We start from the raw sequence: 12,025 nt of genomic DNA on the forward strand, positions 1-12,025 counted from the left end.
CCATGAGCCAGCACTGTGCCCTTGTGGCCAGGAAGGCTAATGGCATCCTGGGGTGTATTACAAGGGGGGTGGTTAGTAGATCGAGAGAGGTCCTCCTTCCCCTCTACTCCGCCCTGGTGAGACCACATCTGGAATATTGTGTCCAGTTCTGGGCATCTCAGTTCAAGAAGGACAGGGAACTGCTGGAGAGGGTCCAGCGTAGGGCAACGAAGATGATTAAGGGAGTGGAGCACCTCCCTTATGAGGAAAGGCTGAGGGAGCTGGGTCTCTTTAGTTTGGAGGAGACTGAGGGGTGACCTTATTAATGTTTATAAATATATAAAGCATGAGTGCCATGAGGATGGAGCCAGGCTCTTCTTGGTGGCAAACAATGATAGGACAAGGGGTAATGGGATCAAGCTGGAACACAAAAGGTTCCACTTAAATTTGAGAAGAAACTTCTTCTCAGTAAGGGTGACAGAGCACTGGAACAGGCTGCCCAGGGAAGTTGTGGAGTCTCCTTCTCTGGAGACATTCAAAACCCGCCTGGACATGTTCCTGTGCGACCTCACCTAGGCGTTCCTGCTCCAGCAGGGGGATTGGACTAGAGGATCTTTTGAGGTCCCTTCCAATCCCAAACATACTGTGATACTGTGATACTGTGATCAGAGCACGAAAAAGTGTGCCCTCTGTTTTTTTGAATACTTCCCTGATGTTTTTGATGAAACAAAAGCTTTCCTTGGAGACAACACGTTGCCTCCTGTAATGTATGCATGATGGCAGCAGGGAGGAAAAAGCTTCCCTTTTGAGAAGCGAATTGGAGGAAAAAGCATAAAATTCAAGGAGAGAAATCAAGAAAATGGAAGAAATAGTCCTAGATATGCAGGTGTTTCTTTGTTAATCACAGTTTACTGGCAAGTCTTAGAATCAAGAGCATTGTGTCACGTTAGGCTGAAATGTATGTAATGAAATGTCTTGAGATGTAGGTAATTCAGTATTCATGTGCTATAAAGGTTCAGCTGAATTGTAGTGTTCAACCGTATTATGAAACACTTCCCTTCAAAAGGACACCAGTTCCATTGGCCTTCTCCAGCAAACATTATACACTGTGTAAAATAACACAACAAATACCTTGGGAAGATGTGACAAAGAACATGAACACCTACCTCATAATCCAAGCTAGAGGAAATCCAGTATTGCTGGGAAATAAAAAGAAACAAAAAAGCAAAAACATCCTGTGCCTTAGTCTGAAGGATCATTATGCAACGTAAAATACTATTGACTAAGACTGTTTCAGAAACAATAGTGATAAAATTACATTTTCTAGTTGGAAGCAAAAATTTTCTTAAGGTGCCACCATCAACTGGCATTCATTGTTGCTGGAAGCACCTGTTTCAATTAAACAGAATATTCATTAAACATGAAATATAGGAAATCCCCTGGGATAACTTTTCTACCTCCTGTTTGATTCTGGCAACGAAATTTCTTCAAAATAGCCTCTTCGTAGAACCATTCTTTCCCTGGAAAGAGTCCTTTTGAGATGTGTAAACTTGACCTATCCTTTTATAAGTGGATGCACATATTAAGCCATAAACAAGATCATTCTCCAGATGTACATCATAAATATTTACTGAACATTTCAACTGTTCCTGGACAAATTCTTTTATTAGAAGAGAATATAATCAAAACTCTTGGTTATCCTTCACTCTGCCAGCTATAAGCTTGTCCTCCTGTACTAACTTCTCTTACAACCTTTCTGCAATTCCTACATTCTGCTTTAGAATATGAATTATTGATCGTTTTTTGCTTTCTTTATAACTACTACTTCAGAATAAGATGTTTTATTTTTCCCTCTAAAAGGGTTTTTTAGACTATGTCATTTACTTCTTTTATTCTGGGACACCCAGTAAAATCTTTAAAAATTTCCAATAATCATTATTTTTCTGTTCTTTTAAAAGTTATTTAGCTTTTAATAATTTACAGCATTTTTAATGAAAGAGGAAGATATGAATCACAGATTTAGGAAAGGTGCATATTACCCAACACAGTTTTTGAGAAAAAAACTCTTTTTTTTTTAAGCAAAAGAAATGCTGTAAGCAAAAAAAAAAAAAAAAATGCTTACAATATAAGGTTTATTGCAGCTAAAGAACTGGTAGATGACAACAGTTACTGTTGAAAAATAAGGTGTAAGAGTTCCTAGTAGAAGTTATTAGTCTTGATAAGTGCTTTTTTTCTAATTCTTTATTAATAAGCCTTCTACAAAAAGTAATGTGTTGATGACCAAGTTGGATACCTGGAGTGTTTCGTCCAGTTCTAGGCTCCCCTGTACAAGAGAGATGAGGAGACCAAAGCAAGTCCAGCAGCTGTCAATAAAGATGACTGGGGGCTTGGAGCATCTGCCATATGAAGAAAGGGTGAAAGATCTGAGACTGTTTAGCCTGAAGAAGAGAAGGTTCAGAGGAATCTTATCAATTTGTACAAATAACTGATGTTCAAGGGAGGAGAGGGGCACAAAGAAGATGGAGCCTGACTCTTCTCAGTTATCATAGAATCACAGAATGTCCTGAGTTGGAAAGAACTTAGGAGGCTTTTGATACTGTCTCTCACAGCATCCTTCTGGACAAACTGTCCAGCTGTGGGATGAGCAGGTTCACAGTGTGCGGGATGAAGAACTGGCTGAAGGGCAGGACTCAAAGTGTTGTAGTGAACGGGGCTACATCTGCCTGGTGACCAGTCACCAGTGCTGTTCCTCAGGGTTCAAGTCTGGGATCAGTCCTGTTCAATATATTAATGACCTGGATGCAGGAGTTGAACACACCATTAGCAAGTTTGCTGATGATACCAAACTGGGAGGTGGTGTTGAGGGACAAAATGCCTTGCAGAGAGATCTAGATAGTTTGGAGCATTGGGCAATCATAAATGGCATGAATTTTACCAGGAACAAATGCTGGATTCTGCACCTACTTGAATGTATCTGGAAGACAGCAACAAAACTGGTGAAAGGCTGGAAGTAATGTCCTATGAGGAGTAGCTGAGTACTCTGGCTTGTCTAGGTTGGAGAGGGCAACATCATTGCTCTGTGCAGCTTCCTAAGCAGGGGACATAGAGAGGGAGGTGCTGAGCTCTTCTGCCTGGAATCCAGTGAAGGGACACATAGGAATGGTTCAAATCTGCAGCAGGGGAGGTTTGGACCGGACATTAGGAAGCATTTCTTTACCAAGAGGGTGGTCAAACACTGGAACGGGCTTCCTGGAGAGGTAGTTGATGCCGAAAGCCTGTTAGTGTTTAAGAGGCATTTGGACAATGCTTCTAATCACATGCTTTAATTTTTGGTCAGGCAGTTGGACTAGATGATTGTTGTGGGTCTCTTCCAGGTCTCTTCTTCCTTCTCCTTCTCCTCCTTCTTCTTCTCCTTCTTCTTCTTAAAAGATATCACAAGAGCCAGAACACTACAGGCAGGTCTTCAATAAGAATGCAAAAATAATGAAAATTTGCACATAGCACAAAATTGCATTCAACATGCTCTATCTAAAGCATTTTAAATTAGACATCTTGTCAGTGACCCTCTCATTGAAAAAACTATATGTATTTCCTCGATTGCTGCCCTTTAAAAATATAAATATACATGTAAAGAAAAGTCATACAGAAGTAGAATGACCTCATGGCATTTGCTGTTATGCTACAGAGGAAGTGACTCCTGAATTGATCAATACAATTCAAGTGATTGCAAGATCTTTTCACGTAGTAAGATAATACCCTAATCTATGCTTAACTTTGCTTTGAAAACAACAAAGTTTTTATTCACATCAGTGTGTGCATGCACACCCGTGTGTCAAAAGGGAGAAGGGACAGTGCAAGACACATAAAACAAAATCTCGAACCCTGAATTCTCAGTATGAGAAGGTTAAAGGCTGTAACAGTCGCTCAGGTTATACTGAGATCAGCCGTGTGTTTTTGCTGAGGTCAGCTCAGTGGGCAGCAGTGCCACAACCACCGCTCTGACAGCAGCTGTCGCAGGGCGCCGGGGCCCCGGGGACCGCGCGGTGCCGCGCAGCCAGTCACCGAGAGCGGCCACTGCGGCGGGTCAGCGTGTCCCAAAGGGGCACGGGACACAGGCGGCATCTCACCAAGCTACAGGTCGCTTGCGCTCTGCATCCCGGCGGCACCACGCACCTGAGCGGCACCGTAACCGCAGAGAAAAGGGAGACGCGGGAGAAAAGGGATGACGCGGGCGCGGGCCACGGGGTCCCGACCTCGCGGCGGCCCGAGTGGGTCACCAGTCGCTGCCGGACTGTCACAGTGCACGAGCCGCGTCCCGCCACCGGCCTCGCCAGGGAGGCTTTGCAGCGTGACACGCCCGCTCAGGCACCACGGAAACGCCTTTTCCCCGCTACGGCGTTTTCCCAATGAGGAACAAGCCCCGCCCGCCCCGGCGGCACTCGCGGCACCTCGCGCCGGGCCTGTCAGCTGAAACTCCGCCCAGCGGGGCGGGGCCGCTCCGACAAGGCCCAACCCTGGTGTCTGCGCGTGGCACCGCCCCGCCCCGCCCTGACGTCTGACGACGGGCGGGCTCTGCCTCCTGCGCGCCAGGCCGGCATGGGCTGGGCTGGGCACCTCCTTCCTGTTTCCGCTCGGCCGGCCGGCTCCCTCCAGGGCTACGGTACCGTGGGGCAGTGGCAGGGGACGAGGGGCGGCGGGCGGGAGGGACGTGAGGGGAGGCGGCACGACACAACACAACACAGCCTCCCAGCCCCGGCGATGCTTGCCTGCCGCCGTCCTCCGCCCCTCCGCGAGCAGCGCGACCTGTGCCGGGCGGAGGCGAGCGCTGCCGGGGCCGGGCCGCGCTGGGCGCCTTTCCCTCACGGGCTGTGTCTTCTCTCCGCAGGGACCTCGGCGCCACCCTTCCGTCGCTCGGCAGGCCCGGAGGGTGCCCGAGGTGGTGCTGGGCCCCCCGCCGCAGGTGAGGGCGGCGCGGCGGCCTCCACAGCGCGGCCGTTGGGAGGGGGCGGGGCGGGGCGGGCCGCGCGGCCGGCCGTTACCGGGGGGGGCCGGGGGGACAGGGCGAGGGGCCGCGCCGGCGGGAGGCGGGGACAGCGTCCGGCTGGCGGCTGCTGCGCCGGGCCCAGCGGCTCCGCGCCTCTGGTGGGCGCGGCCGTGCTGCTGCCGACACAGCTTGTACGTTGATTTTGAATTACCGACTATGGCCAGTTCACTACTTAAAGCGCTGCCCCAGCTCCTAAGTAAAAGCTATAGAAACATAAACCTACTCGGCTCTATTCCAAAGCAGCACAGACCTAACTTTTTTTCCCACGTAGCAATTTCTTATTTGTAGTATCTGAAGCTCTGTTGGATGAAATGCTTAATTATTTTGTAAACTGTACTTTACGGTCAGCACTTTGTGTTATGTTTACTTTCGCATACTATGCTGTACTTTTCTAGCAAAAAAGAGCTTGGTCTTTAATAATGAAAGATGCTGACATATTAAAATAGTAATTGCCGTGTATGTGTGCTTTTATTTTTCTGAATACTCAAAAATTTTGTTTTGTTATTCCATAGGGTTTTCCCAATATAAAAACCAGAAAAAATGTTTGATATTAAGGCTTGGGCTGAATACATTGTGGAGTGGGCTGCAAAGGACCCATATGGCTTCCTTACTACAGTGATTTTGGCCCTTACACCGTTGTTCATAATCAGTGCAGCACTTTCATGGAAGCTTGCAAAAATGATTGAGGCCAGGGAGCGAGAGCAAAAGAAGAAACAGAAACGCCAAGAGAATATTGCAAAAGCCAAACGAACAAAGAAGGATTAAGTGGGAAAGTCAAAAAGCCCTTCCTTATGCAAAGAATCTACTTTAAAAATGAAACTCCTGTACATTTTGTGTTGTAACTGTCCTTTGATACTTGATCTGGTTATTTCTTGAAGTAGGAAATTTAATCCCTTAAATGTATTTTTTTCTGCTGAGCTGATTTTTGTTTGCCCAAGTGACACTTGTTACAATCATTTAATCTACCATTTGTGTTTCAGTGCAGGTTGCTTTTTTAAATTTGCATGTTCAATTAAAAATCAATCTGTTGGGTGGCTCTAGAGGTAGATTATTTTTTTTCCTTAGCTAAGCTATGACTTAACAAGTGTCTTAAAACTGTCAAATTTTGGGGAAAATGTGAACAGTAAACTGGATTACAGAAGGGCAAGTTTTGGTATACCTTCAGCAGAGCTTCAGAGTTAGGTAGCAATACCTTGCTGATTTCCTTTAAGGATGCTGTGCATGGCCCTGTGGCGCTCATTCAGCTGCATGCCCACAGCGGCTGCTGCAGTATCTTTGGTGGTGGGGCTTGTCTGCATACAGAGCCAAATTTGGATTTTCCTGTTTCGTGAACTACCAGCCATCAATGGTCTTGAAATTCAGCCCCGATTCTAGAAAACTGATGGATTGTTCTTATTTCCTTCATTAGTGTGAAGCCACCCATGTTTTACAAGATACACTATGTTTTTTGGTTTTCCCCTAACAATCACCTGAACACTCCACCTGTAACTAAGTTGTTTCTGTCTTCAGAAACTTTTTATGCTTCAAAAAATAGTCATAAACAGGGTGAGACCAAAGGCCCAGGTGGCCTAGTGTGCTGTGTGCCAGTGACCCATAGCAGGTGGCTGTGGGGGGAGTACAGGAGGAGGATGTGTGTGCTGTCCTACTTGCTAACCTTCTGGCTACCTTTGATTTAGGACCTCCTGGGTTTAGGTGGGATCTTTGTTCTCATGGCCCTTGAAACTGCTGCCTTCCAGGCTGCAAAATACTAGCATACTGGAAAAAGTCCAAATGGGGATTGTGTTGTAAATATGCCAAAATTATTTAACCTTGATTCCAATTCATGTTTTTCTAACAAGTGGTTAATTTTTCAAAGCCTAATTTTTATTAATAGTCTAGTTCTCAAGAGCTTGTAGCAGACATCAAGTTTTCAGACCCAGCATCTTTGTAAACGGCAGCACAGGCTTGTGCTTTCTAGCAACTTGTCCTTCACTATATTTAAAAATAAAAGCTTAAAATAATACCAGTGTTCAAATGTGGAAACCTATAGAGCTGTCTTATACCAAAGGGGATGAGAAGTGGGGAGCCTAACTGAAATGACTTAAAGTAAATGTGAAGATTTTCAATATTGTTGGTCAAAGCAAACAGCATTAGAATATGATATTTTGTCATTTTTAAAACACATGGGATCAAGTCTCCATGTTTTTTTCTCAAGTGTTGTCAAATGTGTACATGTTCCACCTTTGATACCTACATATCTTAAAAGACATGGAGGAGAAATGATGAAGGATGTACTGCACAAATAAATTTGATACTTTTTTCAAAAGATTGTGTGATCTTTATTTTGACTTGAAGTTCTCAAACATCAGCTCTAAGCATAGAATCTGCACATTTTATGTATCTAAACTATGGCCAAACAGATGTGATCATTTAGGAAAGTCTCTGCACACACCAGAAATAAAAACAAATTCATTTTTTTAAATATTAATGGCAGCCACTTGTCCCAAACCCTGTGTTATTTTCCAGCAGTTCACCAAGTGCTTCTCACCTCTGTTACAGTAGTTATATGTAGTTTAACTCAGCCTGATTTTATCCTGTGTATACTGCTGACTGCAAATTAAGTGTAACTCAAATACGTTGGTTTTTTAAAACTAAGTTAAATAATGTTTTGTAAAATTAATACAGTGCATAGTCAGTGTAGTGTCACAGTGACTTCTCTTAATGAAATCAACTTTTTCATCCACACACCAGAGGAAAGCACAGTGGCACTGCCAAGGACATTAACAAACATTCCAAAGAACTATCTTAAACTGATGCCTAGGTTTGGGAAAATTTAAGTGCACTGATTAAAATTTATTACACAAAAGAAAAATAAAAGAAGAAAAGTTAGCTAGAAAACCTACCTATGATGTCATGAGTAACTGATGAACAGCAACTGTTGAAAAAAACCCACTAAGACAGACATGCTGTTTTTCACTAAAGCCAAATGTTCTACAGCTGTTTGTCATGATTAAACCTATTTGAAAAGTTCTACAAAAATAAATGAAACTGCTTCAGTATTACTTTATTGCTTACATAGAGCAGCTATTTGTGTTGTCTATTACAATATTTATCCATATGAATACCTGTACAATTGTTTATTTATTATGACTACTCTCACTGTCTGGTGGCATCCAGGAGCCTGGCTGAAAGGTACTCGCAGTGCTTGCTGGATCTTGTGAAGGCTCTTTCTTCCCATAGTAAGGGGCTGATGCGTGGCCTTTAATTTGAGTATGAACTGGTTTGGCAACAAGTCCCTCCTTGTATTCCTTGGCCTGAAGCAGCTTATCCTTTTCGGCTACATCTTTGATTTTCTGTTTCATTTCTTCTCTATAATTTTCATTCCTAAGAATCTCCTAAGAACACAGAGAAAGGTAATTAGATAAATCAGAAATAAATGCAATACTCAGTGTTGAAATAAAACATTTTAAGCTGTCATCATTCTTAATTTTATAATCCACATTTTAATGTACATAGGTAAAATAACGTGGCAAAATTAACTGTTTCTGCAACTGCAATTCAGCCCTAGTTTAAAATGTTCTTAATGTTTTGATCATGCTGTTGAAGTAAAATTGCAACGTGGTGTCTCAGTTTCGCTATTATATTGAATCAAAAATGAAAATAAAGAACAGTAATCAACAAATGTGAAAATGTATTAAAAACAAGGCTACCTTTTATATTGTATTCTATATAGGACTTGCTACTATGTAGCTATTTGTCACTTGCATTTCTTCCTGTAGCTCACTAAGCCTATGACATTAGGTATCTGTGTGCCCCTGGCTGCAGTTTTGGGAGCAGCCAAGTATGCAGCCTTGACTCTGCTATTGCCTAAGCTGAAGCCATGCAAGATTAATAAATAAGTACAATAATAAATAAAAAATAGCCAGGACAGAACTGAAACTACTGAGATGGTACTAGTAACTCAGGAGAAAAAACACTGGGGAAGGTGAGGGAAGCATAAAACTCCCTGAGGGAAATCCTGCCCCAGAAAACTCTGAGGACAGCTCAGCAAGGCCAAAGACCAGCATGGTCCCAGCAGAGGAGGCCAGCAGATTCTCAGCTGGTGCTTCCCTGGCCATCCAAGAACTGGGCACTGTGGTGAGGACATCAAGCTTAGGTAAGCTGTGTGTTAACTCCACGTACCTACCAGCTGTGTTAGCTAAAATAAACATAATGCATCCATAAAGGGTGTAAAATCATACCTATTGCCTCTGTACAGGTAAAAAATACAAATAAAAGTGATCTACTTTCCAAGGTTTACCTCCACCACTGATAAACTGAAGCAACTATCTGATGCCACCATCTAACTGCAAGGCCAAAGACCCACCCAGGCCGTGTACTCAGAGAAGGCTCATACAACTTGCTGATTCAACTTTATGAAGCTATGTACTGAAACATGGTTGGGTACAGACAAAAGCTGGAAGATCACTAACAAAGGGGACCTGAACTGGGATTTGGCTGCTTCCACTGAGAGACGCTGAAGCTATTAGTTGAAGCAAGTGCAATTACTGGCTTGTCCACAGGTATAATAAAAAAACAGCTGTTTGTAGACCTTGCAATCTTGTTCAGAGGAAAACACAACTCCTAAAGTAAATATTAAAAAAAGCCTTGAAAAATACTGTTTGTTTTTTATCTGTTAGCATATGTTTCCTGTTAAAAAAATGATTTGCAAATTCTGCTAACAGTATGAGAAACAAAAGCTGAAAGGTAATACGAATTTTTGTAACATTTTGAAGCGAAATACAACTTAACTGTAATCAAAACCATGCAACAAGGAAGCTGCTAATATTTGCATTTAGACTGGGATACAGGAGGAATAAGGCTGAACAGCTTTCTCTGGATTACAAGTATATGGCAGATCTACAGAGAAACTAGACCAGTACACGTGTCTCTCAGTAGAAAGCCATGACAGTATTGTAGTAATGGCATTAGAATACATGTGATACTGCCAAGAGATCACATAGCAAGTATGTGAACATTTAAGAACATTTTAAAAGGCAGTATTTAAAGAAAAACATCTTGGAGATATAATGAAAACTAACACCTTTTTCTGAGTCCTTAATTGCCTGTATACTTAAATTCACAGATGCACAAAGCAGAGGCAAAACACTTCACATATGTAAACAGCATGAAAATACACAATCAGCCCAAAAATGACTTTGCAAACTGAAGCAGGGGAGGGACAAAATTCTCCCATACTTAAATAAAAATATTACCAAGCTTAACAAGGTCAAATTTTCAACAGTCAGTATAGCAAAACCTCATTATAACATCTCTCAATTCCATCCCTGTTTCTCATGTGTCTATACATCTACCATGACCTTATTGATTTCAAGGGGATTACTCCTATGGTGCTTGTGTTACCCCACTACAAAGAAACAAGGTCATATACATTTGTGATATCTGAAGACTGCAAAATAGTTTCAGCTAAAACAACATGAAATGATTTATTAAAATACAAATGTAATTCATTTACTGTGAACAGCTACTTACTAACTTTTTTTCAGTTATTTCTTTAACGAAGTTATCTGAGTCTGGTAATGGCAGCTGTAACTAGATTCCAAATGCTCCAAGTCCATTTTAAACACTGATGTATAATTGTTGTCTGTTTTTCAGACTCGGTAAGACTCTTTTAATCAGCTTTCCCTGGCCAAAGTATAGTTGCAATCTAGTGAAATAACCAGGTTAATATTGAAAAAAGCATGAGGAATGATCCTGTTAAGCCAACACGGAAAAAAAAAAAATGATTGGACTTGTTCAGAATCATCTATACAATCCACACCAAGACAAAAATGTTTCAAGTTCAAAGAATCAGCACACATCCACTTTATGCATTAAACTCATGTCACTAACATGTACAAGGAAATCAGGGTTCCTGTGCTCAAACTAAAGAAAATGTGAATCAGGCATCTTGTGTCAACTGGTGTGTTAGAAAAATCGGGTCAAAATAGATGAGTTTTCTTGGCATAAGCATCTTGTCCTTTGATACTGGCAAGTTTGTTCTGTAGAATTCTCCCACAGGCACTGTGTCCTTCCTGTTTCTAATATTATCCTTAGCAAATATGTCATTCTCAATTCTTAATAGAACATATACTTTTTTGTTTTAAACTTTGTGATTCTATTTCTAAGTATTATACTATTGGTTCAGTTACCATAGTCACTGCAATTTGAAGCAGTTATCAAAATGAAGTTTCCCTGCTATTACAGGCATTTAAATAAAAGATCCCAGTAGTTCCAAATTTGAATATAATAATCAACTTGGTTCAAAATGTAAATTTTAATTTACTATTGCATGCATACTTATGGAAGGAATTATTCTTAAAACACACTAGGATTGTGCAAGATCTTTATAACTGATTGTCCAAATTTGGCTTCAGTTTATCTGCATGGCTCACTGCAATTAAATACGGTGAGTGTTAGAAAGGGTCCTCCCCAGCCATCCTCAAAAGGGCTTCCTATCACCTGATGAACAGTGGTAGAGAAGCCAACATCTGCTGGGCTTTTCTACCCATCACAAGTAGTCTGTAAATCTGCATGACACCACAGGCTCTTCCAACTCACCTGCATACCACCACATTATCACTTCAGGGCTCCATTGCAACCCAATCATTTAGTGTTTGATACACTGTAAACAGTGACAGGGAGCTAAAGGTTCAGAACATTTATCTTCTCTCCTTCTCCAAGATGAATTAAAATATTTTCTAAAACAGCTAGGATCGCTATAAATTGCCCCCCCCAAAACACACAATTTAAAAATATGAATATGTAACATGCTCTGACCTTCAGGGGAAATACAAAATCTTTCTACTCAACACAGATAACACACAATCTACCAGGTTTCTAAGGTCTAGTTTGTTATTCCAATACTGTCTTTATACAAATAAATTATATAAGCCTTTTGAACCTGCAGTTCTCAGGAGGCACATGGCATCTAAAGAGTATTAGAAATGCCTTTTATAATTTTTATTAAAAGAGAAATCTAAA

The 12,025-nt window shown here is 41.8% G+C and overlaps 2 protein-coding genes across 2 annotated transcripts in view; one reads left to right on the top strand and one right to left on the bottom strand.

Annotated features, from left to right (window-relative positions):
- The first annotated feature begins 4,532 nt into the window (after positions 1-4,532).
- Positions 4,533-6,063, top strand: SMIM15 (small integral membrane protein 15). The gene is made up of 3 exons (XM_082074610.1): positions 4,533-4,639; positions 4,865-4,939; positions 5,536-6,063. Exon 3 carries the CDS (start codon positions 5,564-5,566, stop codon positions 5,786-5,788), a length of 225 nt encoding a protein of 74 aa, XP_081930736.1. The 5' UTR covers positions 4,533-4,639; positions 4,865-4,939; positions 5,536-5,563; the 3' UTR covers positions 5,789-6,063.
- A 1,273-nt stretch (positions 6,064-7,336) lies between these two features.
- The window catches only part of NDUFAF2 (NADH:ubiquinone oxidoreductase complex assembly factor 2), a 58,978-nt gene continuing 54,289 nt past the window's right edge, over positions 7,337-12,025 (bottom strand). Inside the window, exon 4 of the mRNA XM_082074609.1 lies at positions 7,337-8,397. Within this exon, the coding sequence (XP_081930735.1) occupies positions 8,140-8,397 (258 nt within the window). The 3' untranslated portion in view covers positions 7,337-8,139. The remainder of the gene's footprint in view (positions 8,398-12,025) is intronic.

Source organism: Streptopelia decaocto (assembly GCF_964273445.1).
Source record: "Streptopelia decaocto genome assembly, chromosome: Z".
NCBI classification, from domain to species: Eukaryota; Metazoa; Chordata; class Aves; order Columbiformes; family Columbidae; genus Streptopelia; species Streptopelia decaocto.